The sequence below is a fragment of the Tupaia chinensis genome, unplaced genomic scaffold (genome assembly GCF_000334495.1).
Source record: "Tupaia chinensis unplaced genomic scaffold, TupChi_1.0 Scaffold000561_1, whole genome shotgun sequence".
NCBI lineage: Eukaryota > Metazoa > Chordata > Mammalia > Scandentia > Tupaiidae > Tupaia > Tupaia belangeri.
The window spans coordinates 590,998-608,096 of NW_006160074.1; the positions used below are offsets into that span (position 1 = coordinate 590,998).

Below are 17,099 nucleotides of genomic sequence, written 5' to 3' on the forward strand. Positions count from 1 at the left end.
TACCTCTGCGGTGCCTAAGGAACGGACTTCCTGGCACCTCCTCCCTGGAGTTGGGCCTGGGGCTGAGTGAGGTCACCTGGACGTGGACGGTCAGAGGCTCTCGGGCTGTCAGAGACTGCCAGAACCAGGGCAGAGGGGAAGGCTCAGAGGAGACACGAGGGACATACAGACTCAGAAAGAAAGAGAGGAGGGGGTGAGAGGAAACTGAGGGATGCAGCGTGGCCCAGAGAGTGCTGCCCTGCCCTCTCCTTCCCGGGCTGAGCTGTCTACAGCTGGACCTCCGCGAGGAAGACCCTCCCCACCACACCAGGCTCTTAGGGATAGAGTCTGGCCCCTGCCCTCCACCACCTCTCCATGTTTATCCCCAAGGACCCAAGGAGAGAGCGTTCTCAGCCCTGCGGCAGGACTCCAGCTGCAGAGTCCAGACTTGAACCACGCTGTTGGCCATGTGAGGTCTGGCTTCCTTGACCACCACGCCATCCAGCTGCGGAGTCCAGACTTGAACCGCGCTGTTGGCCGTGTGAGGTCTGGCTTCCTTGACCACCACGCCACTGGCCGACCCCAGAGCCTGGGTTTGAACCCACATCTGTCTGATGCCCATCCTAGGTACTCATGCTGAGACCAGTAGGGCTGTCAGGTAGTCCCTGAGGGTCTATAAGACTGGGAAGGCTGCCTGGAGGAAGTGACATTTCCATTGCTTTGTCCATTTCTTCCTGGGCAAAGTGCCTGGGGAGGGTATGATGTGACTGAAGGGCCCACCTGCCACCATGTGGGGTCCATAATCACCCTGCTTAGGACCCACACCCAGCCTCAGTCTTCGGAACTTCAACTGTGGTCAGGCTGTGAGGGGTGTGGTCCCTGGTGCCTAGAGCAGCCCTGGGGGGCTTCTGCTGGCTGGGTTCAGAGGCTGGGCTGCAAAACCCCGGTTAACCTGGGCTGGGCCTCGAAGGGTTATTTTAGTGCCCTCCCATGTCTGACTTCGCTTCTGTAGGCAGTGTAGCGTGACAGAGCACTCGGTCGGGTCGGACATTAGGGTGCACCTCCCAGCTCTCCCAGCAGTGTGACAGCCCCGGGACACCCCAAGTCTCGGTCTCTAGCTGTAAAATGGCGTTAAAATCTGTGCTTATCTCACAGAGGTGTTGCACGGATATTCAGAGCCATGGGACGTGCTTAGCACAATTCTGGAAGCAGGAACTGTGTGAAAATGTCAGCTTTTTCAGACCCCGGTGACTGTTTCAAAGAGCCCATCTTGTTCCTCAGAGAGGAAGCTCAGGGGGAGGTGGGCTCGCCAGGCTGCTGTTTGATTGTGGGCTGTGGAGTAGCTGCTATCGGTGCTCTGCCCCTTCCAGACTAGCACACCTGCGGGCAGGCCTGGGTTTGAGTCACCCCTATCCCCTGTGCAGCTCAGGCCAGCCCGGGGTGGGGTTTCTGTGCACTGCGGTGGGCGGTGGCTCAGGATGGAAACTGAGCAGGGAAGTCCTGCTCAGGGCAGCCCCTCAGAGCCCTCACCCATGGGCCCTTCATTGTTTGGGGGAGGAGGCGCCTCTGGGCTTGTGCCCGGGTGCTTTAGCCTGGCCCTCTGGCACAGGGACCAGCGGCAGGACCTCTGAAATGCTGGTGCACTTGTCCAACCTGCAGACCCCCGGCCCCACCCCTGACCGCTCTGGTCCTGTGAGCTCGGGACCAGGCACTGTCCCTGTAATGCCTGGCTTCAGGGGTACCCCCGCACCCGCCAGGACCTGCGATGTGAGGACGCAGCATCACACTGTAGCTAGGACTTTGGATTCCAGAGTCAGGGGTCTTGAGTGCCGAGCTCAGAGAGGCCATCATCCCCTGTGTGAGTGGGGCAAGGGCTACCGGCCTCCTGAGCCCCAGCAATCCTACTTGGGGTTTTGGGGTTAAGTGAGATGAGATTAGTGAAGCAATGCTCACATGGTGGGTATTTTTAAAATATTATTTATTTAATTTTATTTATTATCATTATTATTCTTAAGTTTGCTGTAGAGCACACGTGCTCATCAGAGGGACAGAGACAGAGAGAGGAAGCAAGCTGACAAGTCCAGGCCTCAAGCCACATGTGGGAGTCCAGCATCCTAACCGCTGCATGGCCTGCTAGCCCTTATAAATGTTCATTTTTTGTTTTTGTTTTGTTTTTGCTAGAGGGCACATGCAAGAGAGAGGGAGACAGGGAACGTGAGAAGTCACTCCACAGGGGAGATGGCCGTGCCACAATCCCATCTCCTCCATTTTCCCCTTGGGACTTTGGGCTCACACGCACATGCACCTGGCATGACTTTCAAGCCATTGGGTCCAGGACTTAAACTGTGCAGTCAGCACGTGGGACCCAGCGCCTTAACCACCATGCCACTGGGCTGGTTCGTCTTCCCTCTGCCCAACCTGCATTTCAAGTTCTTGGGTGATAAACTCCCTGAGATGGGTGTAGGAACCCTCAATTCAATTCGTATTCAAAGGAGAGCTTTTACCTACACCCTCTCCCTGGCCGTGTGAGAAGGGGAGTCCTGGCTCTGAGGCCAGAATAGACTCTGCCTCCATCGTGGTCTCGTCCTGGGCTTTGACAAGCTGATTCTGCCTTCTTCATGCACAAGTCCTGACTGCCCATTCCACAGCTGACACTGAGGCCCAGAGTGGACACTGAGTGCTCAAGTGGTGACTGGCCTAAGGTCACGTAGTTCTGAGAAACAGATTGTAATTTAGGTCTCTCTCAACTCAGAAATTCGTACTTATTGGTTCATTATTCTGCCCACAGCTGCAGAGCTGGGGAGATGGCCTCAAAAGATGGTTGACTTCTGAGAATCTGAGTCCTGTCCTTAGGGCCCCTGGATGCTGAGGCTCCCTTCGGCATTTGATATAGTCTCCAAATGCCCCTCTAAATTTCAGCCAGTGAACCCAAGTGGATTATGGGTGTGTTGAGATAGTTTTTTCCTCAGTCTATGGGGACGGAGATCTGGGTCAGCACTTCAAGCCAGGTGTGGTCCTGTCTTTTCATCCCAGTGTGCTCAACAACTAGGTATACTTTTGTATGTGGGTCACGCTATGAATTATGTAGGAGAACACTTACTATCCCAAGCAATTCCCCTTCTACCCTCCAACATATATGCTGAACACACACATTCTCCTGAAGGGTGGAAGTTCATTGCCTTCTCAGACTTTTCATCTGAAAAATAGGGACCAAGCTGGGTGATATCAGAGGTCTCTTGACCTATGAACCTTGGAACCCAGTGTTGGGAGGGAGTTGGGACTCCATGAGGCTTAACCAGCCTGATAAGAAAGCCAAAAACCTTGTAGGAAGAGAGCCATGGTAGGTGAGAGAACAGAGGCTATGCCTTAGCCTCACCTTGCAGCTTTGGTTGCATGGGGGCCAGATGGGAAGATTCTAGATATCTACTCTTCCCCACTCTGTGCCCTTCTGTCAGAGTATCCCCCTTCTTCATACAAAGGCCCTTCAGTCTGAATGCTTGGGTTTTAAAGCAGTGAGACTAGAGAAGTGCCCCATCTGTTGGCCTCATTAGCAAAACTGAAGGAACACCCTGGCCAGGATTGGTGGAGCTTATCTTTTCCTTCCTGACAGGAAGCCAAGAAGCCTCAGGGATCTAGGTTAGGATGGGATAGCCAGGCAGCAAGCAGAGGTGCGGAAGGGTGGGGTGAGTAGGCTCCCCCATCCACCTCATTCATTAGGCAGCAGATGAGGCAGAAGGCAGTCTGGACTCAGTCAGACCTGAATTTTAATCACGGCTTAGCTGCTGACTTGTGTGGCCTTAGGCAAGTCAGGGAACCTCTGAGTCTCAGTTTTTTCATCTGTTAAATGGAGTAATAATCTCTCAGCGGGGCTCACAGATATTATATGAGACACAGTAGGTATAGATGTGACACAGACTGCCAGTGCTGTCCCTTCTCTACCACAGTTGGCCAGGGGTGGCTTGTGGCCCATGTCGCTCTAGCACCCAAGGGCCTCGGCCCCAAATGCCTGGAGTTCCAGCTCCAGGGCATGAAGGTCCTTAGGAGAGCAGGTAACTGTTGCACTGACTCACGGCGTCTTGTGAAGGGGCAGTTCTTTAGTGAGCCATTGGGTCCTGCATCTGTAAGATAAGCAAGGCCTTTGGCCTCGAAGCTCCAGGATTCCAGGGAAGGTCTGATTTGGATGCATTTGTTTTCCGACAATGATGGTGGCGTGGTGGAGGGACTTGCTTGTTTTCATTGTCAACAGCTGATGGTGCCCCTAAAGCTCATGGCATGCCTGTCTCAGTGCTCCAGCCGTGCTGAGGCAGGGGCTCCGCTGGAGTCTCAGTGGTAGAGATGACGACGCCAGGGCTCGGAGAGGTCTCGAAGCGCTCTTGCTCAAGTTTGTAGAGCTAGCTGGAAGCAGAGCCTGGAGTTCAGACCTAGGTCCTAAAGCAGTCTTGTCCTGGGGAGAAGACGATGGTCTGTGAGGGAGTCTGCAGGAAGGTTCCAGGTTTGCAGACGGAGCTGGGCCTGAGTACGCTGGACCTCCGAACCACAGCAGGCGGGGCAGGTGTACCTGTGATCCAGGGCCGGCCGAGGCTGGGTGGATTACGGCATCTGGACCAGTTAGGGTGCTTTCTCTGACTCACTCTCTGCCTTCACTCATGGAGTAAATTCTTAAAAATATTCTGTATAGGGACCAGCAGTTAGCATAATGGCTATGTCGCTGGATTCCCATGTAGTCAACCGCAGTTCAAGTCCCGGACCCGGTGGCTTAAAACTCACGCTGGGCGCGTGTGCATGTGTGCCAAAGATCCCGAGAGGAGAATGGAGGAGAAGGGACTGCGGCGTGGCGACTTATTTAATTTTGGGACCAGCAGATGGCATAATGGTTATGTTGCTGGACTCCCATGTAGTTGACCGTGGTTCGAATACCGGACCTGGCAGTTTAGAACTCATAGCAGGCACATGTACGTGCATGTCCAAAACCTCGAAAAGAGAATGGAGGAGAAAGGATTGTGGCTGGGGGAATTTTTCATTTTTCGTCTCTCCATCTCTCTCTGGTGAGTGCATATGCCTTATAACAAAAATCTCTCTAAAAAAATTACTTATTTAATTTAATTAATTATTATTATTATTATTATTTTTAATTTGTCCAGAAAGAGAGAGAGAGCAAGAGAGAAAGCAAGCCACCAGGTCCAGGACTTGACCTGCAGTCGGCCATGTGGGAATCCAGTGCCTTAACCACCAGGCCACCTGCCAGCCCCCATAATTCCACCTTATGGCCTTGTGATTTTCCTGTTGCCCAGAGTAACAGCTTTGAAAAAAAACCTGGTTTTAACAACAAGAATAAGAGCAGAGATTGAAAAACAAGATAGTGAGAGGTAGGAAAGCCAACTGTTGGTGTCAGCGGGGTTACAGATGTGCAAACAAACACGCACCTGGGCCGGGCTCTCTCCGCGGGCAGCCGGGACAAAGTCCAGAGAGCGAGAGTGGGGTGGCCGGCCCCATCTTGCAGCTGGATGGCTGGTGGGCTGGCCGGCTGCCACGGCAGAGAAGCCAGGCCGGGCTCTCTCACTCCACCTCTGCCCCTGTGGGCAGCCTCAGCTCCCACGGGATCGGGTGCCAGACTCACCCAACTGGCTAGACTTCCATGCCTCAGGCCGCCCCTGGGGTGTATCCTAGAGGCCGGGACAGAGGCTTCCTCTTAGCCCAGCCTGCTGTTCTCTGGCCTGGAAGCCTCCAGGCCTGGCATACATCTGGGGTCCGAGCAAGGCTTTGGAGGGCTTTGAGCAAGCAAGCATTTCTGGGTCTGTTGTCATCCTAATTGGCTTGCACTTGAACTTACAGGGTGTCAGGCACTTACAGATACTAACTCCTTTAAGCAGCTCCCTAACCCATTATTAAGTTCATTTTACAGGTGGGAAAGTCGAGGCACAGCGGTGGAATGATCGTCCAGGGCCACGCAGCTGGCAAGATGAGACAGATGTGGCATCTTTGTGCGGGGAGAGTGAGTGGGAGGTGAGGGCCAGGTACTAGCCTGGATGGAGCCCTACTAAGTGCCACCTTCCCGCCTGTGTGGGGCAGACAGGGTCAGTGACCCCATTTGCTGATGCGGAAGCAGCGCTACAGTTTCCTAAGATCATGCAGCAGATGGTGGCAGAGCCGGGGGCGAGAACTGAAGCCCGCTGTGTAGCTCTGAGCCCTGCACTCCTGATTGCTCGCCGTGCTGAAGCCCCGGTGAGCAGGGACGGGGTGGCAGGTAGAGAAAGCAGAGAGCCCTGCTCCCAGAGCCTCCAGTCCTCCACTTCATTGTCGGCCCCAGCCAGCTCTGTGATCTATGGCCTGTCACTCTCTCTGGGCTCCTCTGAAAAGTGCAGTGACCAAAGGTCTTCTCGTGCAGAAGCGATATGCTCTGGGATGAACGACCTCAGGGGAGTGGCCTTCAGAAGGTCGAGGTGGGGACCAGCAGTTAGCGTAATGGCTATGTCGCTGGACTCCCACGTAGTCGACTGCGGTTCGCATCCTGGACCCAGTGGCTTAAAACACGCCGGGTGCGTGTGCGTGCGTGCCCAGGATCCCAAGAGGAGAATGGAGGAGAAGGGATTGCGGTGTGACCATCCCCCCTGGGGGGTGATTTCTCGCTTTCTGTCTCTATGTCTCTCTCTGTCTGTCTGGTGAGTGCACACGCCCTATAGCAAAAACCTCTCAAAAAGAAAAAGAAGGTCAAGGTGGAAGCCCGGTGCAGGGCGCTTCTGGTGCCCTGTCTTCTAGACGGCAGAGTGCCAGCAGGTTCTCCCGGCCAGGCCCGCCTGTGCTCCCCCGGGGACAGCCTGGCGGTGCTAGGAACAGCCCCAGTAGTGGCTCTTATGGTGTCGGGACCCTTGGAAGATTTGGAAACCCGGAGGCCCAGGCTGCACCTTCACTGGGATCCCTGGCAGTGGGCCAGGCTCCAGCACCTGCTAGAACTTCTGGGTGATTCCAGCGAGCAGCCAGGATTGGGGGCCACCACTCTGGGAGATGGGGGAGACAGCGCCTAGCCCCTTGGGGCTTTCTGGAGCCTGTGAGCCGTGGGTGGAAGCACGTGCCTGCCTGTCTGCGTGCCCGTTTCCCGGAGGAGGGCCGTAGCCCCTGGCCGCTTTTCTGACCCAACGGACACTAAAATCCAGCCTTGGGGAAGCAACCCTTCCCCACCCCAAGCCAGTGATAGCACTTCTAGGACCCAGAATCCTCCAGTTGATCTGTCTGTCTCCTCTAAGAAACTTGTCCTGACCTCTCCAGACACCCCCCCCACCACCTCTTCTTCCTACAAATGTACCCTAAACGCTTACCGTGGGCTGGGCTCTGGAACATGGAGTGAACGAGGCAGGTGTGGTCACGCCCCTAAAGAAGCCTGTGGGGGCCGGGCAAATGAATAAGGTCACAGCCCTGAAAAGGTGGCATGACAGGGCCGGGCATCAAACCTGCTGCTTTTTGGGGGCCGGCCCTTCCCCTAGAGGTGCTGATGGCTCAGGCAGGGCAGGGCCAGGTGCAGGGGCAGGGGAACTGGGCATTGGCAAAGTTTGATTCTAACATGTGGTTGGAGCTGAGGCCTGCAGTGGAGGTATTCAGGGAAGGCCTCCAGGAGGAGGGGGGCTGAGCCTGCGGGAGACAGATTTGGAGAAAGAGTGCTTTTGTTTAAAAAAAGTGCAAAGGCCCTGGGGTGGGGAGGGCCTGGTATGCTGGTATGGTGGGAAGAGGCCAAGTGTGCGTGCTTGGGGAGGGCCAATGTGCAGAGTGGGCCGGAGGGCCAGGGTGAGCTGGCAGGGCCCTGCTGGCCACCTGAGCATGTCGTCGGCCACATCACCCTGGAGGGCTGCAGGCGTGGGGATAAGATCCGGGTTGTGTTTTTCAGAGTCATCCGTGCTCTGCTGTACGAGTGACAGATTGGTGAGGGGAGCAGCGGAACGGCACCCAGCCAGGGGGCTGCGCCGACCTTGGGGCAGGTGAGACGCTGGGCTGAGAGCAGTGGTGGCCTGGGGAGGCACACTGGGCTGTGGGGGCGAGGACCCGCATCACTTAGGTGTTTGTCTGAGCCACTGGGCCGGTGCCAGGGCCACTGCGGCCCCTTCTCTGAATCCTAGTGCTTGAGAGCTGCGGCTTGGGGCCTTTCCTGAGATGCGGCCCAGGTGCTCAGAGCTCCATGGGTTCCCATCATCTGGGCGGGGGTGGGGGCACACGGTCAGCAGGACGTGAACAGTCTCACGGGCGGTGACCCTCGGGGGAGGCGCGGCGCTCCCCAAGCTCGGTGACCCCACAGCCTTTGTTCTAATGGCACTTGTGTCTTCTAGGACTCGGGTTCTGAGGGCCGGATTTGAGACACGCTGCCCTGGTCCCAGCCTGCTGTTCCCCAGGTGAGGAGGCAGTGCAGGTACGGATGCCGTCAGAGCTGGGGTCGTCTGTGCTCCTGGCTCTGCCACTGCCCCACTTGTCCCCGAGGTCACTAGGGGATGTCAGGCTCTCAGGTCAGGCTGCAGGGCCACTTTCTGTCCCCAGGTCAGGGGCAAGTCAAACCTTCTACAGGTGCGACTCGTGGGGACAGCACCCAATGGGGCTCCTGAAGACACTGGCCTTGCCCCACCCTCCATCCAGGGGCCCAGGGAAGGCGAAGGAAGCTTGGTGGTGGGTCCCGGCATTCAGGTTTGGCTCAGGGTGCTCACCCTGCGTGTCCCTGCCCAACCCCTTGGGGAGGATAGGAGAGACTTACAACGAAGATCCCTGCTCACCCAGGGACAGTGGGTCTCAGACTCCCTTCAGGTGCCTCCCACTTCAAAGCCCTGTGCCCTCCCTCCTCTCCCCTCCGCTCGTCACCCTTCCACATTTATCCCTCTGGCCACCTGTCTGTCACCCGCCCCTCCATCCACCCTGTGCCCTCCCTCCTCTCCCCCCCGCTCGTCACCCTTCCACATTTACCGATCTATCCACCTGTCTGTCACCCGCCCCTCCATCCACACCGCCGTCCACCCAGCCTTTCATTCAGCAGCATGTGCAGGGAGCCTGCTTCGTTCTCGGTCCCACGTAGTGGCTCCGAACAAATGCCCTGCCCGGGGAGAAGGACAAGTAGGAAAGTACTGTACTGCGTGAGGTCCGGTGACGGCTGCGCGTCCACAGCCCACCCTGCCGGGTATTGTACCTGCATTACCCAATTCAATGCCTGGGCCACTCTGCAAGATAGATTTTGTCATCCTCATTTCCCAGATAAGTAAAATGCGCTCAGACAGGTTGAGTGACTTGCCCAAGGTCACACAGCAAGGAGGTGAGAGAACCGCTTTCAAAGCCAGCAGTCTGCTGCCAGGGCCTGCTCTGGGAGCTGCTCCAGTCTGGGCTATTGGAAGGAAACACAGAAGGACAGTCCTCAGTCCATGTGTCCTGGGGCCAGGGCTGGCAGTGGCAATGGTGATGAGACTGGCTGGAGTCGGCGGCTTCCTGGAGGAGGTGATGTCTAAGGGGAGCATTAGAGGCCGAGTAGAAGTTAGTAAAAGTAGTGTAGTCATCCATTGTGCAGCCGACGGCATAAACGATTACTCGGCCAGTGGGAATTATAGTTACTGGGCCAGGTGTAGCAGAGCCCATGGCCGCTGTCCAGGAAAGCCTAAAAGCCAGAGCCTTCGTCTTTTTATTTATTTTTTTTTTGCAGTCGACTACGTGGGAGTCCAGCGACGTAGCCATTACGCTAACTGCTGGTCCCACCAGTACCTCCTCCTTGCAGCTCTCATGCCTCTCTGCGCCCTTTCCAGACTTTTCCATAAGATGTATTTGCAATGCATCCCCTCGTGTTGTCAGTTCTGCAACAGCCAGTGGGGAAGTGCGGCAGCCCCTCCTGCGCGTCCAGACCGTGTTAGGGAAGCACAGCCTCGGGCTGGACGCTCCTTCTGCCTCATTTCATCTGTAAATGAGATGCCTACGCCCTCCCCGGCAGCACACTGACACGTCACCATGACAACGCCACTCACCCGAGCTTGGACTCCCTGACTCTGACTGTGCCAAGTGCTTTTCATAGATTATTTCAGTTAAAAGCCTATTGAGGAAGGGCTGCTCTTATCTTCCCCTTCCGAACTGAAGAAACTGAGGACAGAGCCATGAGGTAACCTGCTCTAGGTCATCCAGCTAGAAAGTGGCAGAATCCTCCCACCCTCTGACCCCTTTCCCACATGAAACAGCTGACCGTTTCTCCCTAGCCCCCACGCTAGGGTGTCACCCTCTGCGGACACGCGTGCACCACCAGGCCTTCTCTGTAAGGGCCCAGGGCCCGTGTTCCTGCCGGGGGCATGGCTGGGCGTGACAGCTTCATTATGGAGGCGGAAGTTTCGAATTCCTCGTAGTTTTCATGCGCGCCAACGCCCTCCCCCGGTGGCACACTGACACGTCACCATGACAACACCACTCACCCGAGCTTGGACTCCCTGACTCTGACTGTGCCAGACACTGACCTCATTGTCTTCTCACACTGGGGGTACAGTGAGGGGCCCCACCCACAGGGAGGGAGAATGAAGTCCCCGGCGTCCCTTCACTGGCCATGCTGGGGTTTGAACCCGCGTCCAGGGGTCCTGCATTTTCTCTCTCTGAATAGCAGTCAGGTCCTGCCATCCAGAAACAGCTGACCGTTTCTCCCTAGCCCCCACGCTAGGGTGTCACCCTCTGCGGACACGCGTGCACCACGTGGACGCCTGCGCCAGGGCACCAGGCCTTCTCTGTAAGGGCCCAGGGCACGTGTTCCTGCCGGGGGCCTGGCTGGGCGTGACAGCTTCATTATGGAGGTGGAAGTTTCGAATTCCTCGTAGTTTTCATGCGTTACAAAATCTGTTTACGTACTTGAAAGTTCATTCATTTACTTCTTCCGTGATCTGGAGACGGTGCTGGGGGGGGCACCCCACAGGGCCTTGACATCATAATCCACCCCACCCTGAGCCAGCCCAGGATCCTGGGCAGCCACATGCCTCTGGACGTGAACCTGGAACCTTGTCATGTGTGTTAGCCTTTCAGGGTGTCGTGGTTTATAGCTGAGCCACTTTCCAGCCCTTTTTTTTTCTTTTTTCTTTTTCAACTATTTCAAAACGTAAAACCTGTTCTTTGCTTGCCACATCACACGACTCCTGTGCGGCAGTGGGGTCAGGTGCTCTCGTTCCAGCATCGGGACCCACCCAGCTGCCGTCTGCGTGGGCTGGGCTCAGGGACAGTGGCCTGGGCTCTGTCCCTGCCAGACCACCTGCTGGACTCCACGAGGAGCAGGCAGTGGGCCGGGTGTGGTCCTGGGGCTGTGTGTGCAGCACCTGCCCTGCACCAGCCTTCTCTGTCCCAGGGGAGACTGAGGCTCCCTGTCAGCATGGGATAGCACCGCAGGCCCTCTGAGCCCAGCTTTGGGGGCTCCTTGGGACTAAGGTGGTTGTGGGTTCTCCGAAGTCAATGTCACACTCCTCAGTCCGAGTTGGGCTGTCCCCCTGCCTATCTCATGTCCCCCATGTTGTAGGGTAGAAATGTCTGCACCTGCTGGGCAGCTTTCTGGATCTTTCTGGATCTTGGATCTGCCTACTGCAGTTTCGGGTTCCAGCACCTCCTCCTCCTACAGGTGCATTAGCTGTCCTGACAGGCCGACCTGCCTGTCAGTCAAGGGCTGCCTGGCTCTCTGAGCATCAACTCCCTCCCACCTGGGGTGGCCTGGGGGGTGGGCAGCCTGGGCTGTGTCCTTGTCTGTCCACCGACCTGTGACCATGGGCAGGCCTCCGCACCTCTGTGCCTCAGTTTGCCCAAGGGCGCCGAAGGGCTCAGCGGATGCCTGATGCTGCTTGTGTGAGTGACAGGCCTGGTTGCCCTGGGTCTGGAATGCCCGGGCATGGGCCTGGCGCGTTCGAGGCAGGGTCTGCCCTGAGCTCTCTTGGCCTTCTCCTTGCCCTTAGGACTGAGCTCCTGGGTGCAGTCACTCGGTACACATCACCTGACTGGACAGAGGGTCTGGGCCACCCCTTCCTTCCTAGTCTCTGCGACTCTCCAGGAGGGAGCCCTGGACAGATCTTAGGGGCCGGCCACTCGGCCTGTCGGAGCCTCAGTGCCCGGGGTGGAAGGGCCCACATCACAGCTGTGTGGGTTAAAGGGACGATGTGAGAAGGGCCCGCGATGTCGAGGTCGGTGCTGACCCTCAGCCGCTTCTCTCGGAGCAGGCTCGTCTGCTCTGTCCTGAAAGCTTCCCTTTCCCGAAAGCCCCTGCGAGGCTGCCCTGGTGTGGATGTGTGTGCTGGGGAGGAGCAAAGCTCTTTCCTGGACTTTCTGAGACTGCAGCCGAGGGGCCTGACGCAGCTGCCAGGGCCGTTTCCACACCCCTCCGTTTTGCAAGACTGCCCCGGCACCCTGGCCAGACGCTGGCCCCCGAGGCAGTGGGGGGAGCCCTCAGTGGTCAGGGACGGTGCTGTCACTGCTTGGCTCAGCACAGCTGGCCTCCGGTGTGCCCTGCATCATGTACTGGAAGGAGTGCGGAAACAAAGCAGGGCCGTGGTAGGGCAGGAAGGCATACCCGCTCCGCTCTGCTGCCCGCTGCTTGCTGCACGGGGGAGAGAGCCTCCCCTCCCCTGTGGCGCTGTCCCTGCAGGTCTGTAAAGTGCCCTGGTATGCGGCCACACCAGGCGGCCACAGCTAGGGAACAGCAGCCTGCCTGTCCCAGGAGCGTCCTGTCCCGGGTCCCAGCAGGCCTTCCCAGGCCAGGCCTGGGCTTCTCAGATCTTTGCCCCTGCTGATGTGAAGGACTCTTGGTTTTCCTCTCTGGGTCTGGGGGAGGCCCTCGGAGGAGTGGCCGAGGCTGGATTTCCCTGGTGCCTGCAGTTCTCAGCCCCAGGCTGTGGATCTGGGAAGACTGGAGGAGCCCCCTGGGTGTTTGCATGCCCTTGGCTTCCGTGCCAGTGAGGGGGTGCTCACCACCACTTGGGCAAGCTTCTCTTTCTTGGTCAGCTATGCTCACGTTGTGCCTCAGTCCGTCCTTTTGAAAGGGAGCTAGAGAAAACCTCCTTTAACAAAGCTGTCAGGAAACCCAGCTAGGCCCTGGGAGGTTCTGAGCCCTCGTAACCAGCCCCCCTAGCCGGAGGTGGGCAAAGTAGACGCTGAGCCCACTAATGTCCCGAGGGTGGCGGCCTCCCGTGGACAGGAAATTCTCAACCTTTCACGTAGAGCCGGAGGAAGGAGGGTGGAAGCCAGGCTTTGGGGGGCCTTTCCCTCCCTCTGTGGGCTGCCTCAGCACCACAAGCCAGTGGGAACAGCTGGGCTGATGCCTGCCCCCCACCCCTTCCCAGCTCTGCCCACACAGCTGTCCCGGGCCAGCTGTCCTGCCCCAGCTGTCCCACGCTGGCTCTTCTGCCCCCAGTGCCGTTTGTGCACACGCCACCGCGCACACACTCCCGCACAGAGTGTAGGTACTGAAATGCAGGTCTTACCCCCCGAGTGAGATGACCAGCGTCCAGCTCCGCTCTCCCCTGATCCACCGGTGTGGACAGGCCCAGCTGCTCCAGCGTGGTTTGTGTCACCTAGCGTGACTCGGAGACTTGGAAACAACTGCGTCCCGCGCCAGAGCGCTGGTTAAACGCTCTGCGTACATCTCTGTCTGGGCCTGCAACCTGGGGCCACTTGGTTCCTGAATGGCTTCATGCGGTCCGTGAGCCCCTAGACATTATTTGCAAAATGCTACTCATATATGAATTTTCTGGGGAGTCTGTTCCCCCCAAATGCCAGTCAGTGCGGACTGATAGCATGGACCCCTCCGTGATGTGTGAATTACACCGTGCAAGACCGTTCATCGGCAACAGGATGGTGTGTGTCGTAGAAGGAAAACGAGGCTACGGAACGCCCTGTGCGGACGAGTCCGGTTTCGTCTGGGCCGTTTGTGCACACGCCACCGCGCACACACTCCCGCACAGAGTGTAGGTACTGAAATGCAGGTCTTACCCCCCGAGTGAGATGAATGTTCCATTTCATCCGGGTTCTTCTGTATCTGTGGGCTGCTCTACGGTGCCTATTTGTCCTTTGTCATAAGGAACGAGGGCACACAGTCCACTATCGGAGAAGCCAGACCTTCCGTCCTTGCCCCCACAACCTCCCAAGGGAGTTCGCACGTTTGTGGAACAAGCCACGGGTCTCACCTCTGGGTCCGTGTCATTCTCATGAACTCTGACCTCCGGAGCGATGCCCATCTGGACATGTTTTGCGCCTGGGGTGGAGGCTGGGGCTCCCGGTAATGTCCCTGCAGCTGCAGCCTCAGTGGAGGGGTCGACCCAGACCCTGACTCCAATCACCAAGTGGCCAAGCCCGCCCAGGGCATCACATCTCCCAGCTGTGTGGCTTTGGGCCAGTCTCCCAGCCTCTCTGGGCCACAGCATCCCATAAAGCGGGGCAGTGTCAGCACCCGCTCAGACACATGGGGCGGTGTGGGCTGGGGATCACAGCTGCCCTCGGCACTGGCCCCTCCTGCCCTCCCACCCTGGCCGGCCCTGCCGGGCACTGACCTGCCATTTCTCTCCTCCCCAGGGAGCATCAGGACCAGCAGGATGGGGTCTGCCTGTGTCAAAGTCACCAAATACTTTCTCTTCCTCTTCAACCTGCTCTTCTTTGTAAGTATGGCGAGTGCTGCCCCAGGGCCACCACCAGACTCCTCAGGGGACCTCCCAGTCTGAGACCTGAGGAGCTCTGGCAGTGGGGGTGGGTGGAGGGGTGTGGTTGGGGGCACTGAGAACCCTCTGGAATGGGATCGGGTCGGGGTGGTGAGGAGCCTCCCAGCATTCCCAGCTGGCTCTCTGGCAAAGCGCTGGGTTCCCTCCCCAGCCTCCCTTCTCCTGCTGCACCCCAGCTGGGCCCACTGGGACTGGCAGCGGGTGTGGGGAGAGGAGAAGCCTGGGACCCCCAGCTCCTCAGCAGGAGTTGCTGGAAGAACCCTCTTGGCCTCTCGCTGGTCCTGTCCTGACCCCTCTGCAGTCCCGGGTCTCCACTGCCCAACACGCCCCACCCCTGCTGTGTGGACCAGCTCCCTGTACTCCCAGGGGGTGAGCAAGAGGAAGCAGGCTGGGCCGGCAGAGGGACACCGCCCCTTTGCAAACCTCCCCTCCTTGGGCGCCCAGGTGGAAGCTCCGTGTGCTCTGAGGGTGGTGTTCCTCTCCTGCCTTAGATGATGCTGTGTGTGTCAGAGTATCTGTGTGGTTATGAGTGTGAGAGGGTGTGGCAGGGACATGAGTGGCCAGGAGAGGTCCGCATAGCCCTGTGCGTCCGACTGTGGCTCTTCACGTTGTGGATCACCCTATGCTGTTAAGGACCGGGTTATTCAGGAGCATGCTATTCCAGTGTTGGCCTTGAAAGTGTGTGTGTTCAGGCCCTACCATGGTGGCACGGGCAGCAGGGCACTGCTGCAGGTACTGGATCCACGTGGAAGGTGCTGGGATCGAATTCCGGGTTGACCTGCTTCAGGTGCAGCCAGGGCGCACCCGTGATCTGAGCTGGCTGGAAGACGGGGTGGTGGGGGAGGATCATGGCGTGGTGAGAGCCTGTCAGGGTAACTGCTGCACCCCCCTCGAAAGGGAAGTAAATAAGCTCCAGGTTTTCTGATGTGCCTATTTCTAGAGGTAGGAGTGCCTGAGAGGAGAAGAGAGCTCTGAGTGTGGACGTGCGGTTCCGGGGCTCTCCACCCTACCCCTCGTGCATCTGCATTTTCCACATCACCAACAGCAGGTCCGAGTCACTTGGGGAGGAACAGCTTTACGCCGTAGTCGGCTACAGGGCTTTCGGAAGGTCAAGGTCCTTCCATTCCCCTTCTCCACTTGAACCCAATGCAGAGAGACTTCCGAGGGTACTCCTGGCACACACACACGCATGCACTTGCACGCGAGCACACACGGTGGCCCTGGTGCTGCCTGCCCTGCTGCTTGTCTACCCCGGCCCCGGCTCCTGCTCCCCCGAGGGCCATGCTGAGGTGCCACATGCCCAGCCCTCCTCTCGTGGCAGCCAGCCCGGAAGGCACTGGGGCAGGGCCTGGGCACCTGGTGGTCAGGTCTCCCCTGGCTGGCCCAGGCCTTTGGAAAGCAGCTGCCTGTGCAGGTGAAGCCAAGCTCCCCTGGCAGGCGCTGGGCTGCTGGGCCGAGGCCCAGCTCGAGGGCTAACAGGCCAGGACTGGGAGGAACTAGAGAGATTCTGGGTCAGGCTCGAGGGTGGTGGGGTTGGGGTTCCAGAGTGCAGATGCTTCTGTCCCCCATGCAGTGGGCGGGAGGTGGCAAGACCTAGTGGGGAGAGTGGTGATGGTTTTGGCCAGGGTGGCCCTTCCTGTCATGCTCCGGGCTGCCCTGTGGAACCAGAGCCTGGAAAAGCTCCTCACTGGCCAGAGCTCGGGGAGCTGATCTCGGGCCACCCCAGACTTGGCCTCCTCCCAGTCCTCCAGGGGCCTGGCTAGAGTCAGTGTTAACTGCCTGTGTGCTGGGGCCAGGGCGGCCCGCCAGGATGTTGGGGTGTGCTTGGGGGAGTCAGCAGGAGGTTTTTTTGGTTTTATTTTTTAAACAATTATTTATTCAGTAGTAGTTTTTAAAACTTGACCAGAGAGAGAAAGGGAAAGTGAGAAAGCAAGCCGCCAGGTCTGGGACTCACCGTGGTCAGCCATGTGGGGGTCCAGCGCCTTGCCCACCGTGCCAAGAGCAGGAGTTTTCATTAGGAGGCTGAGGGGGAAGAGGAGGGCGAGCAGATCGTGCATGTTTATTCTGTTGCTCATTCCCCTTCAACGGGTGTGAATCGGACACCTGGTATATTCACATACCTTCAGGCAGAGAACCTGGTGTCCACACCTAGGGAGCTTAAGTTCAGGGGGAGGGGTTTCAGTCAGATCTCTCCTGGGAGACACGGTGGGTGCTCGCCGGAGGCCCAGAGGACGCAGGTAGTGGGGCACCTGGCCTCATTCGAAGGTCAGTAGGGCTTCCAGGCACTCGGGGTGCACCGGAGGCCCAGAGGACGCAGGTAGTGGGACGCCTGGCCTCATTCGGAGGTCAGTAGGGCTTCCAGGCACTCGGGGTGCACTGGGGAGAGGCTTCACAGCCCGTGTGGGGACTCTGCAGCACATGCCTGGCAGGGGCCCGACCGGCAGGCGCCCCCGC

The 17,099-nt window shown here is 58.1% G+C and overlaps 1 protein-coding gene across 4 annotated transcripts in view; it reads left to right on the forward strand.

Annotated features, from left to right (window-relative positions):
* Positions 1 to 17,099, forward strand: part of CD82 (CD82 molecule) — a 53,224-nt gene that overhangs the window by 17,421 nt on the left and 18,704 nt on the right. For 2 of the 4 annotated variants that reach the window (XM_014591337.2, XM_006157757.3), the window contains exons 2-4: positions 7,856 to 7,946; positions 8,292 to 8,354; positions 14,503 to 14,585. In XM_014591337.2, coding sequence (XP_014446823.1) covers positions 14,523 to 14,585 — 63 coding nt within the window. In that variant the 5' untranslated portion in view covers positions 7,856 to 7,946; positions 8,292 to 8,354; positions 14,503 to 14,522. Of the gene's footprint in view, positions 1 to 7,855; positions 7,947 to 8,291; positions 8,372 to 14,502; positions 14,586 to 17,099 lie in introns of all 4 variants that reach the window. The other 2 variants (XM_006157756.3, XM_027775401.1) reach the window with 2 other exon arrangements.